Source organism: Podarcis filfolensis (assembly GCF_964270895.1).
Source record: "Podarcis filfolensis genome assembly, chromosome: 3".
Classification (NCBI taxonomy): Eukaryota; Metazoa; Chordata; class Lepidosauria; order Squamata; family Lacertidae; genus Podarcis; species Podarcis filfolensis.
In genome coordinates, this window is record NC_139606.1 from 63,910,300 (window position 1) to 63,932,297 (window position 21,998).

At 39.8% G+C, this 21,998-nt stretch overlaps 1 protein-coding gene across 1 annotated transcript in view; it reads left to right on the forward strand.

The window, feature by feature from the left end:
- The window catches only part of UTRN (utrophin), a 317,035-nt gene that overhangs the window by 61,271 nt on the left and 233,766 nt on the right, over positions 1 to 21,998 (forward strand). Inside the window, exons 15-24 of the mRNA XM_083607527.1 lie at positions 3,420 to 3,527; positions 5,414 to 5,593; positions 6,854 to 7,029; positions 7,749 to 7,872; positions 9,359 to 9,446; positions 11,177 to 11,418; positions 11,547 to 11,727; positions 14,981 to 15,126; positions 16,480 to 16,692; positions 20,835 to 20,948. Of these exons, the coding sequence (XP_083463653.1) occupies positions 3,420 to 3,527; positions 5,414 to 5,593; positions 6,854 to 7,029; positions 7,749 to 7,872; positions 9,359 to 9,446; positions 11,177 to 11,418; positions 11,547 to 11,727; positions 14,981 to 15,126; positions 16,480 to 16,692; positions 20,835 to 20,948 (1,572 nt within the window). The remainder of the gene's footprint in view (positions 1 to 3,419; positions 3,528 to 5,413; positions 5,594 to 6,853; positions 7,030 to 7,748; positions 7,873 to 9,358; positions 9,447 to 11,176; positions 11,419 to 11,546; positions 11,728 to 14,980; positions 15,127 to 16,479; positions 16,693 to 20,834; positions 20,949 to 21,998) is intronic.

The window sequence follows — 21,998 nt, forward strand, 5'->3', positions numbered from 1 at the left end:
TTCAAACTCTTATCAATTGCTAGGAAACATGAGTGGGGAGAATGCTGTTGCATTCATGTCCTGCTTGCAGGCTTCCCATAAGTATCTGTTTGGCCGCTTTGAGATCAGAAAGGTGTGCATAAATAGGCCTTTGGACTCTTCTTACATTTTAATGTAATTTTTATGTAATTATTTATAAGGCCATGTTATGATTGAGACGGTTATGGAGAAAGAGAGTTAGGCTATTGTACAAGTTTTCAGGAACACCCTTAATCTCAGGTAAAAGTGTTTTAAAATAAATTGTGTTTCTTTAGTTCAAACTGCTTTTTTAGCGGGGGGAAACTTGTTACATAAAATTAAATACTAAAATTGTACTCTTTCAGTTCTTCAGATATAGATCTCAAGCCAGTTGTCAGCTGCCATTATGAGTGGTGCAATAAAAAATGCACCATCAGGGATACTTGGGCCCAAGTTGCTACAATTTTTATTTGTATCTGGGCATGGGCTCCTTGACTTTTGCAGTACAGCATTACATTGTTTGTGGATGTGCTTAAATAAAATTTGCTATTGGGGGAAAGCATGTTTGTTTCATTTAAGATCCCCCTCCCCCAAACTTATAGATACAGGTCCCTCCTGGGTGTGAACCAGTATAATGCATTAGGAAGGATTTATAAACTCATGGTGCAGCAACCTTCATTGCTAAACCTCGCTGCTTTGTTTGCTGTCAGTGACTAGTCATCTACATTATGGCTGAGAGATGGGGAGCAATTTGCCTACTTGTATCCCAGAGTATAAATCAAGCTAATATATATAAACAGTATCCAGTATGTTACAAACAGTATGTTTTACGACCAGTGACAAATTTAACTAAAGGGAAGTAGCTGAGCATTATTAATTTTAGTAGACTGGGGCTGAGTAATCACTGTATCCATATGATTGTGGCCTCTTCTCTGCATGCAGTTGGCCCTGTTATGGATCACATTTGGATCAAACTGCTAAATTAATCAGATTAAATTAATCCCATTTGAGATTAATATAATAGGATAACATAACAGAAGTAATCCTCTACTGTTGTGCCTCTTTCTATCTAGAGAGGTGGTCTTATAGATTTCAAAGGCTAGTGTGTGTATTACCACTCATAGAGGACTGGGTGAGTCAGTGTTGGTTGCAGAAGGCAGGTTTTGCCCTTGCCATTATTGTATCCACAAGAGCAGTATTCTAAATCCCAACTGAAATGAACACAAATCCTTCACTTGTATAAAAGAAAATTAAAGGTCAAGGGACACCATTAGTGACACCATCACCTCTGGTTAACTCAGATTGCCTTTGTCTGCATAGTCTTATCTTGAGTCCTGTTTCTTTCATTGCATTTCTGCCCTGTTATTTCCCCAAAGAGCCTTGGGCAGCATTTGCACTTCAGAATCCGCTTAATTACCAGCTTCTCCAGTTTATGCAAGCTATTTATAAAAACAACAACATGCAGGTAAATTGCTTCACTGTACGCACCAACAGTGTTGTGTAGATCTTTTAAAATGATTTGTTAGTGGTGAAAAAATAATTGAAACAACTCATTGGCTGAGGTTTTCTAGTTGAATGGATGAACAGCAAAGCGATACCTTAGGATGTATAGTGCCCTTAATGTTTTTGGGGAGGTAGATTGTAAAGTCAGCAAATGTTAAATCATTCGGGAAAATTATCTTCAAACACTGCCACATAACTTCTTTACTCAGTGATAATTATAGCCTTTCTGGGTTTTTTTTATAAAGGAAATGTATTTTGGCAGCTGTTAGCAAAGCTCAGTTGTTCATATTTATAAGTCTGATAGACTCTCCAAGTGCCCCTATTTTCCAGGGATGTCCTTGATTTAGAGAAGCTGTCCAGGTTTCTGATTTGATCCTGGAATGTTCCACTTTTCCTTAGGATGTCCCTATTTTCATTGGGGAAATGTTAGAGGGTATGGAGTTATCTGACCCCTGAGCCATCTGAAGGCAATCCTGTATAGGGAAGTTTGCTTAATGTTTTATTATGTTTTTATATATGTTGGAATCTGCCCAGAGTGGCTAGGGTCACCCAGTAAGATGTGTGGGGTAGAAATAGTAAAATTATCAATATGGAATGGGGCGTCCCTATTTTCATCAGAGAAATGTTGGAGGGTATGGTCTGTGTCAATTCAGTATAAAATATTCTGTCTGAAGAAACTTGTGTGATTTTTCACAAGAATGCAAAAAGTTGTGTCTTAGTTCCTTTCTGTAACTGAGTGTAGCTCTTACTAGGATTACTAATACTACCTCTTTCTATGATCTTGGAGTATTTTGAAATAGTCCAGTCCCAATAAAGAACACTAATAGATGTGTTTGATGGATTACTTACTTCAATGATTGGAGTGGGAGGCTTAGTTTCTGCCTTGGTTCTTTAAGGACAAAATTTGTTGCTTGCTGAGTAGATCGAATATGACAGCTATGACCCTTTGAGTTGGTTCTTGGTTTGCAGAGCTAAATATTGTCTGCTAAACATGCCATTGTAGAAGTGAGGAAAAATATCTGCTATGGATACTAAAAACTTACAAAATAATCTTCCTGGGTAGATTTAATTAATTTTGAGTCTATGCACTAATTTGGTACTGATTTGTGAAATCATGAGCTTACAGATGTTGCATTTGTCTGGATTTAACTCGGGTATCATATTAGTTTACAAAGCAATGGACTTATAGGCTATATTCAATTTTAAGATACTCCACAAAAGAATGCTCTTGTAAGTAGAATGACACTTGTTCTGTCAAAAAAATGGAAGATGGCATTTTACCTAGTTGTGGGGTTTTTTTTGAACCAATGAGAACAAGACAGGTGTGCCAACCAATAAGAAGAAGACAAAGTGCTGGTGTAATGCCAAAGTAGTGTTGCGGTGAAGATGATTAACAAAATATCGCCTCAAATGGCTCAGAACTGCAGTACCTCAAGGACCATCCCTCTCCATATGAACCTAGCCAGACCCTGAGATCATCATCTGAGACCTTATTTTGTGTGCCTCTTCCATGGAAGGTCTGGAGGGTGGCAACATGAGAACAAGGCTTTTCTGCAGTGGCTCCCCATTTATGAAATGCTCTCCCCAGGGAGGTTTGGCTGGTACCTTCATTATACACCTTTAGGCACCAGGCAAAAAAGTTCTTCAACCAGGCCTTTGGCTGATTAACATCTTAAATATCTTACAACCCTTTTAAATGTGTTTGTGGGAGGGAGAGGGGGTTATTGGTCCCCCCCTTTTGTTACTGTTTTCATCATGTCTTTTGTGTTTTTATATTGTATTTTTATGTGATGAATTGCCCTGAGATCTATGGATGAAGGGCTGTATACAAATTTAATAAATAAAAACAAAATGCAGGAGAATTGTGTAAATATTCTCTTGGTGTTGTTGTTTTTTAAAATGTGTTGTCTCTTGTGCAGTGTTTGTTGAAAGCCTGGCTAATTGAGAAAGAAGATGGTTTAAACCAGGTGCAAACAAGCAACTTCAAAGATCAAAAAGAGCTTGGTGTGAATGTTCGAAAGCTGGCAGTGAGTATTACTTGGTTTGCATTTGAAAATAGCATCATAACCTTAAATGTTTCATCCTGTTCTACTCCCTATTGTCAATTGGGCATTTTCTCTGCAGTGCTAGAGTATCATCCTTGTTTCATCCTAGTGCTAATTTCATGGTCTACCAAGTTTTCAAATTACTTTCCAAAGACATAGGTTAATACTTGTGGGTTTCACTTGTAGCTGAAGAATGCAGTGTGAAAATCACAACATGCTATTTTGTGAAAAGCATGTGACTGTTCAGTTCATGCAAATTTGCTAGAGAGTGTACAAATTGAAAGTGGCGCTTATTGAAAAGCAAGTATGAAGGCAGTAGTCCAAGACAAATTCTTGTGGATACTGTTGTTTCAGCATCAGATTCTCAAAGGAGATATGAGAATGAAGCATCTGACACTAGAATGCCTGAATTACAGCGTTCAGGTGAATGATGGAAATTTGCAAAGATATTTAAAAATCTGTGTTACATTATTTGCATTACAAATACAGAACCAGCAATACAATAAAATGAAGAGGCATAAAACCACTCAACCAGCTGAAAGAAACATAACTTAAAATTCCTGGGCAAATAGAAAATGTTTTAATCCGGTTCTAAAGAACATACATTGTTGGTGCCAATAGTACCTCTGTCTACAGCTGAGGACATATGAGAAAAAAGCTCCTATCTTTTATACATACATGATGTGCTTCTCCTAAAGATGGAAAATGGAGGGCATCCTCTAATCTTAATGCATGGGCAAATTGATATGGGAGAAGGCCCTCCTTAAGACTATGTGATACAGCAGTAGATAAGTACCTAGTAATTCTGTTGCGGGAATGGAGAACTTGTGAGATGTTGCTCAACACCAATTCCTATCACCCCTGATTGTTGGCCATGCTGGCTTGAGCTGATGGGATATAGAGTGTAGTGACATTTGGAGGGCCACAGGTTCCTCAGCCCAATCTGTTGTATACACAAATAATGATCTTGAGCTTTCTTGGTTTTTGAAGCAGCCACAGCTTTCACCCAAGCAAGCAATTTCCCTTTTACTTAAGGGGGAAAGTAAAAGGGAGACTGTGTAATATTGTTCTCAGTGATTAAGTAAATGGAGAAGCCCCTTGTCACATGCGAAGCTCCACAAATGCTTCAAAATTTCTGTGTATGCCTTAGGACTTCTGAATCTTGACAATAGCTTCATATGTGCATGCTACTCAAGGCTCTTCCCAGTTTTCAGTGAAACCAAAGCTTGTGGGTACAGAGGGTGAAGGGGCCAGTGGAAATGCACAGGGCTCCGTGATGCATCACATGCTGGTCACAACCCTGTCTATAATGCACAATTGGTATTAGTCGTAGTGTAAGGTTTTCAGCATGGGGACCAAAATGCTGACCAATCAGGGTTCCTCTCCCAGTTGAGACTTTAGGCATGGAGAAGCAGCGCCCCCTTCAGGTAATCCTGACTCTCTTGGGAGTTTGTGGATCCTCCTTCGTTGGAGGTTTTAAAGCAGAGATTGGATGGCCTTCTGTCTTGGATGCTTTAGTTGAGATTCCTGCATTTTTGCAGGGGGTTGGACTAGATGACCCATGGGGTCCCTTCCACCTCTACAGTTCTATGATTCTGTGTTGCTAATCATGATTTTGGTGAGGTGGGCATGGCTAGCACACATGCCATGGGCATTCCTGCTGGCTTTTTCACAGAGATTGTACATAGATACTGAATACCTGAACAGGCATAGTATTTTAGCAAATGTATTAAAAAAAAAACTACCAGCAACACTATTAAGGACATTTTCACAATTTTATTTTCTAAGAATATACTTTATTAGAATGGGAAATTTGAGCAGAATTGTGCCTTTAAAAGGGAATGGCTGCTCTTGTTTCACAATGTCAGATTCTCAAAGAAGATATGGAAATGAAGCGTCGAACATTAGAACAGCTGAATGAGGTGTCCCAGGATGTGGCACAACTTCTCAACAACAAGAAGGCACTGAAGAAAATTGACAGCGATCTGGAAGAACTAACACAGAAGTGGGACAGTTTAGTTCAGAAACTTGAGGATTACTCCACTCAGGTACCATAAAAATATTACCGTCCCTTTACACCTTCCAAATGTCTTTCACTAATACATGAATGTTGACCTATAAAAGTAAAACTAATAAAGAAGCCTGAAGGTCTTTTCTTAAAGGTGTTTAAAATAAAAAAGGAGGGGCGGGGGGGGGGGAGGAAGTAAATTGGTCCTTTTCAGGCTTGAATTCTAATCTGATTAGAAAATCTGAAAGTCTAGTTCTAATCTGCGCTTGATTTAGAGACAAATTGAATAGTGAGTTGGCTGAGTAATTCAAAATAGTACTGTGCAAAACAGATTGTGAAGTTTCCCAGAAGCATCCTTTAAAAATCACAAGCAAGATGATCATATCTCTTGTTTAATAAACAGATTGAGCAAACCTCACATCTACTGCACTTAAGCAAAGTTTAAATGCAAAGTTTAATTGTCAATTGCTTTGTTTCCTAGCTTATTGGAAGCTATTAACCATAGTTTTCCAGTTTGGACATAATTGGAAGCTAAGGTTAAACTAGACTTCTTGGTTTGTTTGCAAGCAAAGAGAGGAGTGAAGTGGCTACATGTGGCTGCATGAAGCTTGTTTGCATCTTGACTTATAAAGATGATTCTTGACCAGTGCAGAATCAGTGATGGGCTGGACAGTGACAGAGTGACCTTGACCCAGTTACCATCTCTCAGGCTAACTAACCTCATGTTGGTATAAGGATAAAAGGCTAATGTGTGATCATTTTTTATCCAACCCTGAGCTCTTCAGAGGGGAGAGCCAGGATAAAAAAATGAATGAAGCTGCGGTTTAAGTTCCTTCAAAACCAATGGAAGGCAGTAAATCACATGCTTAATGTTCTCAGTGAAATCACCGTATTTTTCGCTCTATAAGACGCACCAGACCATAAGACGCACCTAGTTTTTGGAGGAGGAAAACAAGAAAAAAAATATTATGAATCCCAGAAGCCAGAACAGCAAGAGGGATTGCTGCGCAGTGAAAGCAGCGATCCCTCTTGCTGTTCTGGCTCCTGGGATAGCCGCGCAGCCTGCATTGGCTCCATAAGACGCACACACATTTCCCCTTACTTTTTAGGAGAGAAAAAGTGAGTCTTATAGAGCAAAAAATACGGTAATTGGTCTAAAACCACTTAACTTCATCTGGATTATATCTGAAGTGATTAGTGTTACTGTTATTATTATCTGCATTTATCTCTTGTACAAAGATGGCATATTGTATAATTTCGTTTCATCTACATTGATGTCCTCTTCAATTTACCCCTTAAGGTTACTCAGGCAGTTGCAAATGCTGAACCGGCCCAGATTTCACAGAAAGTAATCACAGAAACCGTCCTTTTTAAAGAGCAAAGAACAGTTAAACATCCCAAAGAGGAAGAATTTGTTCCACCTCTACCTCCATCAAAGAAAAGACAAGCCTGCCTTGATACTGAAGCAAAGAAAAAGTGAGATTTTTTTTCATTGTTGTTGTGTTTTCTCAATCAAGAGGCAATGAGTTGCCTCATTTTCACACAGTGCATGGTAAAAAAAAATGCAGCATTGTAAAATACTGCTGTTGTCTGTTTTTTTTGTCCTATTTAGAACTCTGTATGAAAAATTATTTGCAGTCTTGCAAATAAGGATAGAAGGGTGGGTATTTGGGTGGGTAGGCTGCTCAGCGCATGTACAGTAAATGTTTGTTGTTCCCCACTCTTCTCCACTGCTGCCCTGTGTGTGGCTCCTTTTGGTCTCAAAGTACTGCAGCTCATTTCTTCTTCTGAGAGAAAATCAGCAAGTGAGTGAGCAGGTGCAGCAACCATTCACAGTCCACTATTTTGCTCTAGGTCAGGGAAACACAGCAAGTCATCATAGCAGTTGCTGCATCTGCTCTCTCTAGGCCTGTCTGACTCTAGGTACAGGTGATAGAGAGTGCATGAAGCAACAGTTATTTTGCCCCTCTTTCCTTAGAGATCACTACAGTTTGGCACAGGAAGCCAGGCGAGTGCCATATTGCCAATCTGGTAAAATCTGAGGATTCTTCAAGCATTCAAGACTACACTAGAAAACATTTTATGTGCATGAACATGTTACTTCAGGGTAGACTGAGGGTTGCATTTTAAGAAAAAAAGATGATGACTGAATGGAGAAGAAATATAAGAAAATATTATTCAATCTCTTATACTAGGCTTGATTCTGAAATTGCTGAGCTGTTGAACTGGATTTTGAAATCAAAAGCTGCCATTCAGGCCATAGAGATCAAAGAGTACAGGAAGATGAGAGAGACTTCAGACATGAAAGAGAAACTGAAGGTAAAGTGAGAAACGGGGAGGCATTTTCACTGAAAAGGTTATTTTGTCAGCTTAAGCTTGCTGTCAGCTGGGGGTAGAGTCTGATCTGGTAGCTTCCTGTGGATTAAGTTCCATTATTAAAAATCTTTAGAGTTTGGCCAAGGTTCAGTCCTCTATACTGGTTATAAACAATACTGTTGAAGTTGTGGCAGGACATCCTTAGAGCTTTAATGGGCATTTCCTTTCCTTTTTCCCTCCTCATACTATTTTCCATTTTCGTTTTAGAAGAGGAAGCTGCACATTGTGAGTTGTAGCACATTTTAAAGACAATTTATTCTTAGAAATGGACCCAGCATGAATTCTCCCCTGATATTTCTGTAAAACTGAGAACCATGGCAAAGTCTTGATTTCAGCCCAGAGAGGCATCTAATAACCTTTCCACATACCCTGTGAAGACCAGAGATCAAAGTATTCTGTGGGTTAGATAATTGGAGTCTTGTTAATGCCTGTGTAAGTTAACTTTAAATAGCTTAATTAATTACACCACCACAGAGAAACCTGAAAGTACATCCCGTATGAAATAGATTTCACACATTGTCAGACAGAATAAAATTGTATGACTCATGGGGAGTTTCTCCCCCCCCTTAAGCCTTGTAATGCATTGTGCCTGAGAATTTAAAAATATTTTTTGGTTTGCTTTAATCCTTGATAAAACTTTATGTCTCTTATCTGGATCATTGCTACATTCTATAGTTTAATATAACAGATGTCCTTGTAAAAGGCTACATACTAGAATGCTGCCAGAGAAGTGTCAAGCTACTTGTTGCAACAATTTTTATGTTCAGCATTATTCAGAAGGCACAGCAAGTGGATTTGATACTTGCCTTTCTTAATGTACTCTTTTTCCATGAACCGGAAGAGCTTTCAGTCCGTGTTCTGTATCGTGTTACTTTGCAAAGACTTGATCTAAAGCCTGTGCCAGCATGATTTCTCTGTATGGCAGTATGGGTCCAATGAGATAGAGAAGTTTTCTTTGAATATCTAATCTGAAGGACTAAAGTGTAGAAAGCGATAAATAAAGAATGGGGATGGAGACAAAAGGACCAAGAGGATACCAGAAAAGATGTGAGGATTATGGAGAACTATAATACCTAAACATTCTAATTTATTTATAGAGAGAAATGTTAACATGTTTATGGAAAATATTTCAAAATAGGTTACTATTGACTTTAAAGCATTCTCATCCCATCGAATGTGTTCTATACGTGCCTAATCATAAATAAGTATCTGTTGAATGATACTTGCAGGTAATTATGCATAGAACTGCATTAATTTGTTATTTTACTATAAATTACCCTTACTTTCCACCCTTTTGAAGACTGGATTAGAAGCTCACAGAAGGCTCCTAGGTGGACTCATATCTAGGCAATTTATGGGGCCAAACCAGTTACTTTTTTAACAGATAGGTTTTTACTTTCAGTGTTGAAATTATTTTTTTTATTAACAGACAATAGAAAAAGAAAGGACTGAAAAAAAGAAAGCATTGAATGAACTGAACCAGGTTGGAGAAAATCTGATGGACCAAATGAGAAAAGGTAATCATAATAATAGCATGATGTGAGTACTTTGCATTACTTGCTCTTGTCAAAACTTGGAGTTTCCAGAAGCTACAAAAAACACCAGAACTGCAATAACTGAAATTTATGAAAGCACCAGTTTCTCCTTCACCGAAAGCTGCAAGACCTCAAAAGACATTCTAGTGTTAGTGAGTTGAAATCACTGATTTCTTATTAAGATAACTTGATTATAGTCCATCTTAATTCCAGACTATTACTATTGTTAAGTCACTTTATTCATGGAAATGACATCTATACAAATAAAAGACAGGTCTAGCATATCCTGCCCCACCAAAAGAGGCCAGAAATACTTTAAAAATCATCCAGATCAAGGGCCAAAAGCCCAGGTAGAAAAAAAAATTGCCCGGTGCCTAAAACTAGGCAAAGGTAGTGTTAGGCGAGCCCTCTCTGGGGAGAGCATTCCACAAGCAGGAAACTGCCACTGAAAAGGCCCATTTCTCAGTAATGGCGCCCTCCCTGTGGAACGCCCTCCCTTCAGATGTCAAGGAGATAAAGAACTACATAACTTTTAGAAGACATCTGAAGGCAGCCCTGTATTGGGAAGTTTTTAATGTTTGATATTTTACTATGTTTTATATATGCTGTTGTCAGGGAACTGACATCGGAGCCAGAGGTGGAGGCAAGGCTCCCAAGCGATGCTGGAGAAGGGCCCAGCAGGGAGAGAGGGAGCTCATCGGCTGGGGAAGGAAATCAGCGTAACACCAGGGATAAAGGGGGGCAGATGGGGGAATCGGTGAGGGGGCTCCAGGACTCCTCGCCGGAGACCAGCGGGGAGAGCACGGGTCCTCCGCTACCCACACCCACCCTGCACAGAAGACTTCCGCGCAGGGAAAGTAGGCGTAGACTTGGCGTCAAAGAACTTCTTTGCTGGAAGAAGTTCAAGAAACGCCCACTGACGGATTCTGCTAGCGACTGAAACAGCCACGAAGTGAAGGGCTGTCCAGCCAGAAAAAGGTTTAACCAGGCAACCTAGCCAGGAGTGGCAGCAACTTACGCACGAGCAACCCCATATAACCATTACAGCTGTAAACCGCCCATAGTGTCTGGGGAAACCCAGCCAGATGGGTGGAGAATGATGATGATGTCATACTCCAGATCTCCTGTGGAAGGGGACAGGAGAAGAACATATTTATATTACATCCTGTTTGCTTCTTGGCATGTTCATTTATTGGACTTATGCCATGCTCATCCACCCATGTGCTCAGAGCAAGGTACTCTAAGGTACTCAGAGCAGCTTACTTAGGGCTGGCACACAAGAGGAGATTCTGCAGGCACCTATACTTGAATAGGTTCATCATATGTTAATTACATCTGTATTTGGATTCTGCTCTGCCTCTCTTGTATAGCCTACCAATATATACCTATTACCATGAAAAGGCACAGTTATGAACTACTGAATTCCTAGTGAGATGCTTCTTTTCACTAGATAGCTGGGGAAGATTTGTGCAATTAAAATGAAACTGAATAGTCAGGTGATGGTTGTAAAAAAAAGCATTTTTTTATTTTTATTAAAAAAATGGAATGCGGGTGAACTTAAATCATTCCATATGTTACAGTTTGCAAGTGATTGACAAGGAAACCATTGTTACTATTGAGCCTGATCTAAGTAAGCTTATAAGAGAAGCATGTATTGTTGTGTTGGTGAATACTGCATATTAAAACAGTTTTTATTTCTTTTGCTTGTTCAGAAGGGCTTCCTACTGAAGATGTGGCAAATGCCCTCGAGAAACTGTTGGCAGAGTGGAAAAGGGCAGGCTGGCACTTGGAAGAAGTTGCAAGAAAAGTGCAATGCCAGGATGAAGTAAACATTTATTTTAGGGAAATGGATGAGCTTGATAAGACTTTGAGTGAAAAAGAATTATGGCTGAAAGAAAAGTCTGCTTCATCATTGCAACAGCAACCTTTAACAACTCTAAAGGAGTTGTGCCAGGTAAATTTGTTCATTGTGAAATGCATAAACAAAATGGAATTATAAACTGAACCTACAGTGGTAGGAACCCAGTGTTGTTTAAATGATGTTAATGCTTGTGCGTGTGTGCTTATACTTAACTTTCACAGAGGGAACACGCTGACCTATTAAGTCTGAGTCCCTGGATTGAACAGCTGAAAACCCAGGGCAAGGTCCTTGCATCCCAGCCGGGTGCTCCAGACTTTATTGAGGAAAACATAAAGTCTTTGAATGATCGCTTCAAGTCTGCTCAACAGAAACTGGAGGGTCTGTCACAGCAAGTGAAGAAAGGTGTGTTTTTATTTAACATGTGGATGTGTTTTTTAAAAAAACACTTACCCGCTTACAATATATTGCTATTTTTTTGCTTGTAGCAAAAACCTTAGAATTGCTGCTTTGTGTTCACCACAGATTCTGTGTATAAATTATATAGTCTCGCTGGAAGCATGGCATAGATTTTGTAGCTCCTCATAAAGGAATAAGCCCAATTTCTGTTTTCTCTGCTTGCTATATAACAAAATCATTTTCTTCATAAAAGCAATGCCTAGATTGCTACTTTTTGGATGCAGGTCATTTATAAATGCCACTAATTTTGAAGGTGGTTCAGAGAAAAACAGGAAAACACTGAATTGCCTACAGAGATGTAAAAAAGATGTATATGCTGTTTCTGCATATATAACTTAACGACATTTTAAAGAGACAAATTTATCTTTCAGCATTATTTATTTCAAGGTCAGCTTACCAGTCTCACGCTATTTGGGGGGGGGGGTCTATGTAGAGAACATTTAAATATCACTGTCTAAAATAGTAGCGCTTAGTTTTATGTATAATGTATGAAGCCATCCAGTATGTCAAAAACACAGGAACTGTCTTCTCTTTCATTGTCCTTGGACAGGAAGACTTTAGTGAAATTACTGCTATGATAATTTAATTTATATCCTGCCAGATCAGATATTTGCTTCAGGCAACTAAATGAATGCCATACTTTAAAAAATACTGCTTAAAATCATCAATAAACGCTTAAAATGTAAGTGTCAGTGTAACACTCCAGTGAAACCAAAATTTCAATACACGTAAACTTACACAACTACTTAATGTTGCTTTAGGTCCCAGCTTTTCCATGCAGTTAGTATTTGCCTGTGCTCCTTTGTATTTCTGTACATTTGGATCTGAAGTCAAATGCTCCATTCTGTAAATGACGAAGAGTTCCATTGACAGAAGCTCTTTCCACTGATGGAATGAAATGTTTAGATTCTTTATATTTATTATCCCATCAGGCCTGATAGCTTTCTTTCAAACTTGAAAAGTGAACTTCATGGTGTGTTAAGGATGCATAGCAAATTTTTAACAGATTAATACACAGGCAACTGGTGTCAGTTTGATGTTTAATTTTTTATGCAGTTTTGATTTTATGTCCACAAGGTAATAACTGTATATTTGTAATGGAGAAAAATGAAGATTCCATAGTATTTTAAGAAAAATGTGCTCAGGTACTATTGTGGCAGAATAGTTTGTGAACTCCTTTGGTCTATTCCTGCCAAGTTATGCTTCTGCCAGGCTATTAATGCTCTGTTCCCAGTCTCCAATAAAGGGATTACAGTTTCATCCATATTGTGGTGAATAATCATTTGGTTCTTTTTTTATTTTTTAACCGAAGCACCTCAACAGAGAAATGCAGTAGCAAAAAGAATTATATAAATATTATTATTTAACATAGTGTTAGTTCAGAAGTGCAATGTTGTACCATTGTCCTTCAGTTTTCAAACACAGAAATACAATGCAAAATCAGTTATTTATCAATTGCTGCCTTAAGCTTTTTTTAAATTTTTTTTTTAAACTTAACCGTAGTGCTGTACTCCATAATTAGGGATTTAAAGATATGTAGTTTAATATAAAGGAAAACTGTCATTATTCAAACTAACCTTGATGTTTTTATCATGTTTCTCCAGAATTTCCAAAAAAAGGGTAAACTTACTGGATAGTGTGATTGATTCTTATAATCATAAATATATCCTTGCTTTCTTCTTTTGGTTTCCTGCATAACCTGAGCTTTTACAGTATTGTAGGAGTTTCTTGGTTCAGAACATATAGGTCAAAATATGCTTGAGGTAAATGCTATAGCCTGCAGCATTTGATGGAATAAAAGAGAAACATTCAGGAGGGCAATTGAGGTTTAGGACAAAAAGATTAATGCTTGATATATAATAATAAGGGCCCTGCTGGGTCAACCCACTTTTGCAAATGGAGTTCTTGAGTATTTATCGCCTCTGAACATGGAGATTCTATATAGCTATCATGACTAATAGCCATTTGTGCAACACTTCTCTGTGAATTTCCCTAAAGCCATTTCCCAGCCACCTGAGCTATGGATATAGCATCTTGTGGCAGTGAACTGAATTCCATAAATTAACTTTGCGTTGTGCAGAGAAGTAGGTTATTTTGTATATCCTGTATCTGCTTTGTGTCAATTCAACTGGATGACTCTTGAGTCTGTGAGAGACAGGTGACAATTCTATCTCTTACTCCACAGCATGGATATTTTTATAAGCCTATATGACGTGTCCCTTTAATTGTCATTTTTCTAAACTAAGAATCCTCAAATGTGTTAGCCTTCCCTCATAAAAAGAAAGGGATTATCAGTATCCGAAGTCACTCTTGTGGTAATTATAGATGTGACTTAAGCAGCACATCCAGCCAAATGTTCAGTGGCTTCCATGTACAACTGGCAGTGTTCCTTGCAACATTTCTAGGGGAGTTGGGTCTCTGTCCTGTTTTGCAGCATAATTTCCATTAGATGAACCTCTGCCAACCCCACATATGCAGTCAAGAGGAGAACTTTTATTTTAAATAAGGCAAAAATGATATGGTGGCCATGTTCACATGTAGCAATAAACCCAAGAATCTGACTTGGTTAATCATAAGGTGTATGTGCTGGTGCAAGCAGCCCAATCACTCCTGCTGTGGCCTCGCTTTATGCAAGCAGATAAACCGGGAAGGTGATAGTTTAGTGTTATGCCCTGGTTTTGGGATTGTTGCTTGTTTTCCCCTAATGAGCTAGGGTTCATACGTCAGAAACAAACCGTTAAGACTGACTAGTGATCTTAACTTGTTAGGGAGAAACAAATCACAATCCTAACAAATCACAATGCCTGATTCAGACATAATCTTAAGCTAACCCCTTCTTGGGGTTTTTTTTAACCAGGTCACATGAAGAGAGAAGCAAAGTGGCCCAAATTGGACTGTGTGCACCTGCATACATCTCACACACAATATTGTGTTTTAAGCCAAGATGTTTTGGCTTGCTTTTACTCCTGAACACAGCCAACACAACTCTGGTGTGTTAGTGAGGTGCTCTTTCCCCTCACAAATCAGCTCTGGTGGTTTGGAGAGCCCCAAGAACAGTATTTGGTGGGAGGAGAGAGGATATCATTCTTTGGGGCAAGCTGAAATGCTTCTGCTGACTGAATGTTGAATTGCCCTGTATGGCTTTTTAAAAAATAAATAAAAAATATTCATATCCATTACGTTTTTATTTTGAAAGTAGAATTGGAAAGCCAGCCTTCTAAGGACTATTTGGATGCTTTGAAAAAACTGAAGGGTGAGCTGAATGATTTGGAAAGCAAGGCACAATCTGTCATGAATACAGTGAATGACTTTAGTAAAGTTGAGAGAGCCTTGCAGCAGACAAAGGTATGTTCCATTTTTTCACTTCAGCAAATTTAAACTCAGACGCAGCTGTCTATGCTTGGCTTTTTTATGCCATTGCATTTTAAATTAAGCTGACTAACATTGGTGTGTACCATTGGGGGTGGGTGCGGAGAATAATTAGACTTCTACCACAGTTTTGACAGGCTTATATGTGAAAACTGCTACTCAGTAAGATAGGTGTGACAAGCAATGTGTGTTGTGTTGTATAAATAGTTGTGGATGTATGAAAAACACAGGCCTAATGTGAGTGATGCATTCAAAATATCCATGCTTCCTTTTCCATAGTTTCAGGCAAAATAGCGAGTGTTAGCTAAGCTGTTTTGCCTAGCAGTCAATCAGACCTTCCATGTCCTTGCAGAGCATATGGGAGGGAAAGAAAGAACTAGGCAACAATAGGTTCCACAAACTGGACACAACTTTCCTAAAATAGTATCGCATACATGCATTTACAAAGATCAGTGTGGAGGAAATTATTCTCCACCCATATTAGGTACTCAGGGAGACCCACATGGGTAGCCAGCTGAAATACCTTCCTGACACCAAAGTTTTCAAACTTGATGGATTGTAACCCATTCCCTGGGTTACAAATCATGCGTATCTGCCTAAAGAAGGAGGTTTGATCCTTTTTGCCCACCCCACCCTTCGATATGTATTGCTGGCCAGTTGGATGCAATGGTAGGGAATTAGGGCTGCAAATCATGCCTTGCTGCAGGAGGAGAGGGATGAGGGCCAATTTCTTCTTTGCCATGCCAATTGATATGCTGTGCCAGCTGGTAAGAGGCAGGAGTGGGGAACTGTGGCCTGCTTGCTTCTTTTTTCTGTACTTCCTTTCTCCAGTAGATATTTGTGCAATTTCAGAGCTGTTTATGGATTTCTTCCCCACTGCTGCCATGTTTTTTGGTTGGGGGTGGGGCATAACGGGTTCACCACCCATAGATTTGTCTCAGAAAACCTTTTGCCTCACTTTTCTCTAGAACAATTATCCTGTGAGTTGTAATAGAAGCAGCTGGACATGCAAGCTGGAGATGGCTGGGGCGTGTCCTAGGAGCCTCATTTTATGTACTGTTGTCCTAAAGTATCAACAGAAAAATCAGAACTTTTGAATGAATTCACATGGGGGGGGGGGAATCCTTGTGGCTCTGGAAATTATATTGACACAAATCCCATTTTGGCATGAGAAAATATTGTTGGGTGACACAAAGGCCACATCCATTGCTATATTTTCTTTGTAGTGTTGTAATATGTACAGTTAAAGATGATATATTTTACACAGAACATGGAATTGCTGCCATGTGCAAAAGTGAAATGTATTTCTGTTTAATCCTTTCCCTGCAGACAATCTGTGAAACTCTGGAAAATCAGAAAAGTGTGGTTGATAAACTTGCTGCAGACACACAAGTCTTAGAGAAGCATATTTCTTCTGAAAAATCAAAGCTCTACAAGCAAGAATTCAAGTGTTTGCAGGGATACAGGGACAAGTTAAATATGAAGGTTTCTAAAGACATTCACCTACTGGAAGAAATTATTTCCAAATTGAGAATATTTGAGGTAAATATATGACCACGATTGTGTGGGTCAGTCATCCTGCTAAGAGGACAGAATACCACCAAATTAGGACATCAAAGCAAATCTAGGAGAAAATGAATCCAAACTCTTTTGGAAGTTCCCCTTTGAAGGGGGTTGGGATCACAGGGGTTATGCCTTTTGATTATGGGAAATGTTGTCTGAGCCCACAATATTCTGAACTAAACCACAAGATGTTAGCAGCTTTAGAACAGGAAAATAAATACTTGCCTTGACTCATGCTAAAGTTAATGTTAATGCTAATTTGTAGAATTTTTAGTAATTGTCAAAAATGGACCTTGACTTGTTACCTTATTCTGGTTTGTTTTCTTCGGAATATTTATGAGCATAATCTGTCTTCTGAAGGACGGATGTGCCACATGGTCAGATTAACAAGAGAGGTGAATAGTGGGCTAGATTTGAGCGTGAGCCAGAGAGCAAGGGCTATATTTTCACATTGTTGTAATGAAAGAACAAATGGACCAGAAAGGAAGGGCTGCATTTTCACATTGTTCACTCATTAGAGCAATGCTTGGCAACAGACTGAATGTGCAAAGCAATGGGCAGGGGGGAATCAGATAAAGCCAAAGCTTTGTGCCTGGTCAGCTGGGTGGATGTTGGTGATGTCAGTGGATATGGAAAGTATACAAATAGATGAGTATCAAAAGAAGGATCTAATGAAGTATTAATCAAAGTAGAAAGGTCAGGGGGGAAGGAATGAAATCAGTACCTTTAGGTTTTGTAATGAGAAAATAGTGGTTTTGGTGAGGGAGATGGAAGACAAGTTACATGGGGCCAGAAGCAAAAATTGAGGAATGTCAGGACAGCAAAAGGAAGTGGCATGTTTTATGATGGACATGGAGAACCTCTGGCACACAGGCCTGATTAGGCCTGGCACAGATCCCAGTTTGGTCTGCAAGGCCGCTTCCTCAAAATCATGCCCGCCTCTCCCACTCCTCATGTCATATCTGACATCAAGTGTGGGGCAGACAGAGATGTGCCTGCCAGCATACTCTTGATTGTTCCTTGTGAAGGGAGGTTGACTGCCAGCCAGTCGAGCCCACTGGGATGACATTGGAACAGAGCTATCCATTGAAAACTCTCTTGCACCGCCAACCCCTGCTGAAAGCAGAGCTTGATGTTCTAACAGATGCTACTTCAAGCCTGCTGGAATTTGCTGCACTAGGGAGTTCTCAATAGAGCTTCCTCATACAGATGACCCCTGCCAAAAGTAGGGCTCAAAGTCTGCACAGATCAACTGATAGACTCAGAATTCAGGTCCACTGAAACCTCATCAAGAATCACTGGTGCAAATGACCACTACCAAAAAGAGAGCTTGATGTCAGCACCAATCAGCTGAGTGGTGCTGACTTCAAGGCTTACTTGGTGGGCTTGAATTTTCCTTTGTAGCACTATTTGAATTCAAGTTGTGTGTCATCTGACATCATAATGACATCAAATGATTTGAACAGTGACTGGCACCCACTCACCTGTCAGAGTGACCCACTGTGGGCAGGGGAACCCAGCATCAGCACCACCATTGTTTTGGGGGACTAAAGGCAAGTTGCTCCATAGATATCTGATGGTATTAATAGGTGCAGATGGGGCAAGAAATCATTTTTGGAGGTTGGGGGACAGGGGGACATAGCGACTCTGTTGGAGCTAAAGGAGAATGTTGGGTTCACTATAGTGGAGAGGAGGGATAATGACAGTGGAGATGTGGCAGCTAGAAGTCAGGAGGGAAAATGATCAAAGGGATCATGGGAAATCCTTGGCCATAAGATGTCTGCTTTGGGTACATAAAATGCCTTGTCAATGTTAGGCAATATATAAATAGTATTTTGGCTGAAGAATATTTACTGCTCAGTTCTACAGGCTAGAGTGTATCTCTATTGGCCTGTAGTGAATACCCTTGGAACTACTGTGTGTGCTCCCTGTTTTGGAAACTTTTCTTCACAAGCAAATCAAGTCAGCTGAAAAAATGCCAGAAGCTGGAGGTAGAACAAAAAATGCCAAGAATCTGGACATAAATTATCCCTCTGTATCAAGATGCAGAGCACAATAGGTACTTTGATGAATACCTAGAACAAGTATCCTTTAAGATGGCAATATATATGCACAATCAGCAAAGAATAAAAATGAGAAGCATAACTGAATTCTGGTAGAGATATTTCTAAAACCACTGAGGCTGATCATATAGTTGATCTAAAATAGAACAGAATTTAATTCCCAACCCAACTCTGCTGAATTCAAGGCTCTCTAGCCTGTTCACATCCTTCTTGACTTCTTTGTTGCCTTTTGATACAGTTGACTGTCCTCTTTTCTACTTTATTCCCTTCACAACCTAAACCCATACCTGCTCTCAACTGTTTCTTTTCCTACTCTTTCAGGGATTTGCTCTCTCTTAACTTTCTCCCTTGTAGACCCTCAGGGATCTTTGGAGTCCCCTGGTCTTCTGTTTCCCTGCATTCTTGGTTTCTGTGGTCACCTCAAATCACATGGATTTCATCATTTCCTATATGATGCTGCCCAGCTCTCTACCTTAGAGCTTCCACCTTTATCCAGTCCTGTATCTCCATTTGTGCATATGCATTTCTCCTTGAGTTCTTCATTAAACTCATGTTTGGTCTCAGACATATTGAACCTATCCCTCCTTTTCTTATATATCCATTCACAGTGGCATCACCTATCCAAATGTCTATATTCTGGTCAGAGTCCCTGCCGTCTCTATTTTCTTTGGTACCAACCTCTCTGCTTCCTTTTGTGCCCACTTGTATTTCCATACCAAGTGGGCTGCAAGAGTAATTTGACATTGAACCCTTGGGCTCCTCAGTGTCTTGTCTTGTAGAAGGGGGAAGGCAAGGTCAAAATTTGACGGGCCCCAGACCTGGTGCTGTCCTCCCAAAGCTGGATAGGTGAGGTACCTGGCTTTGGGAAGGAGGCACAACGTTCTGTCAGAGTCCTAGAGTTCTCCCACCTCCTTCCCAAAGCTGGGAAAATGCTAACTAGGTTTTGGGAAGGAGGCAGGAGGACTCTAGGACCCTGTCCTCACACCTCTTTCTCAAAGCCCAGTGCCGACATTGGAAAGGTAGTGCAAGGGCTGCAGAGGAGGCATGAAATGTTGCTGAGGGCCACCAAAAAGGGGCCTCAAGGGCCACATGCAGCTCTTGGGCTGTGTGTTCAACCACCCGGCACTAAAATTACTTTGTCATGTCTCCCTTCTCTGGAACTCCTTATTAGAATACCATGACACCATGCCTCTTTCATATCACTGAAATTTCAAATCTCATCTTTTGTATGAAGTGTTAGGCTCTTGGGGGCAGTCAGTTCTCTTTTTTGTTGTAGTTCTCTAAGCACCATTCTATTAATAGTGCATTATTGCTGCTGTTGGCAGTTGTGGTGAAATGTAATTATTGGGTTGGATCCTAATTTCACCTCCTGTGAACAAAAGGGCTCCTTCTGTCAATGGAAGGTTTTTGATTCAGTGAAGGATCCTGTTGACAGAAGGGGGAGGAGGCAATCTACCAATTTTGTGCTTCTGCAAGCAAAGTCTGTGTTCATGCCAGAAGGAGCTATGTTTACAACTCAGATTTTGCAGACAGTATGAAATTATGCTTTTATTTCACAAGCCAGTTGCTTATTGCTCTGTTTTCAAAATGCCTCAAACCCTTCAAACCCATGTTCTATGCTGGTACAGAAGATTTGAGTGAGCTGCTATGTTTTACCCCCACTTAACGGAGTCAGTATGCTTCTGAGTGCCAGTTGCTAGAAATCACAGATTGGGGGGAGCAGTGTTGCTCTCAGGTCCTGCTTGTGGGCTTTCACAGGCATCTGGTTGGTCCCTATGAGAAATGGATCCTGCACTAGATGGGCCTTTGGTCTGATCCGCCAGGCTTCTTTGTGTGTTTTTATTTCTCTTCCTCCAGTGTTGGTGCCATTTGTCCAGAATTTGGATTATTAGTTAGTCTATAATTGGGTTTTTGGTTAGCAAATCTTTACATGAGCCTGACAATGGGGGAAAAAATAAGCAAGTGGGAATTACTATTGTATTTGGGGTTTTCCAATCTGGAAGACAAATAGATCAAAACAGTTAATTACATTTCTTAACTTTTTTATGTTCTGTTCAGACGGATTCAAAACTGGTTCAGAAGTGGCTGGATGGTGTAAAAGACTTCTTAATGAAAGAGCAAGCGATCCAAAGGGATCCTGAAGGCCTTCAGAGACAGCTTGATCAATGCATGGTAAGCCCTGCTAATGTAGAACAGAGTTGCTTATTTACCTCTGTTATTCTTTGGCTACTTCAAAGCATCATATAGTGCATTTCATAAAAACCCCTCTCTCTCTCTAAAAAAAAGGATAAAGCAACACAAAAGTGTGTTTTGCATTCCTTTGTTCCCTGATACCATGGTACTAAAATGCAGTTGTGGAACCTTGTTTTAAAAATTTGACAGCCTGTTCAGTATTACAATATAGATAGGAGTACTAGAACTGTCTCACTTCTTTTTTTAAAATGAAGATTTCTAACATAGAGATAGGTAGTGTGTAATCCTGCAAGATCTTCAGAGTAGCCTATAATTAGCTGGAGCTTTGCCCATGTGGAGATGCTGTTGGAATAAAAACAAAAGAAAAACAACATTGGTCATAGGGGGATTGGGAGAAAAGTGCAGTTGTGCTGAGATTATTTGAATTGCGCCATGCATTCAAAAACATAAAAGTACGGGCACACTTTCCCTAAAATATAGAGGTATTTCAGTACGGTTAAATCGAAGTGTGAGGTTAGTACCCTCCATAGTATATGATTGCAGCCATTATAACTGGCTTCCAAAAATCTGCCTTACCTGTGTGCTTGGGTGTGCCTGTCATGATATTTGATCATATCCTCCTTTTGAACAGAAGACCAGACCCACATATTCCAAGCTTATTTAGAGTTTACTTGCTTCCAAAAGTGGGTTGCCATCTGGCATACGGGGCTGCTAGTCAAGAAGCATAAGATCAAAGAAGCCTCTTTTGGGCACAGGGACTGTTGCACAGTCCTTTGCATATTAACCAGCCTAGTAGCTGTAATGTTTTTAGTTGACTGAATTTATCATTAAAGGTAGTGGGGACAGAGCCAGAGTACCCTTGATACCCTTTTGAGTCTTGACTGTGAGACCATTCCTGAATAGAAAGAGACAATGGCCAAAATCCAGGTAACTGCTCAGGAAACTCCATGACATCAACAGCCCATCATAATATATGACACACATTTTCTTTGCAAGTTGAGATTTTCACAAGCCATTTGTAATGTAATA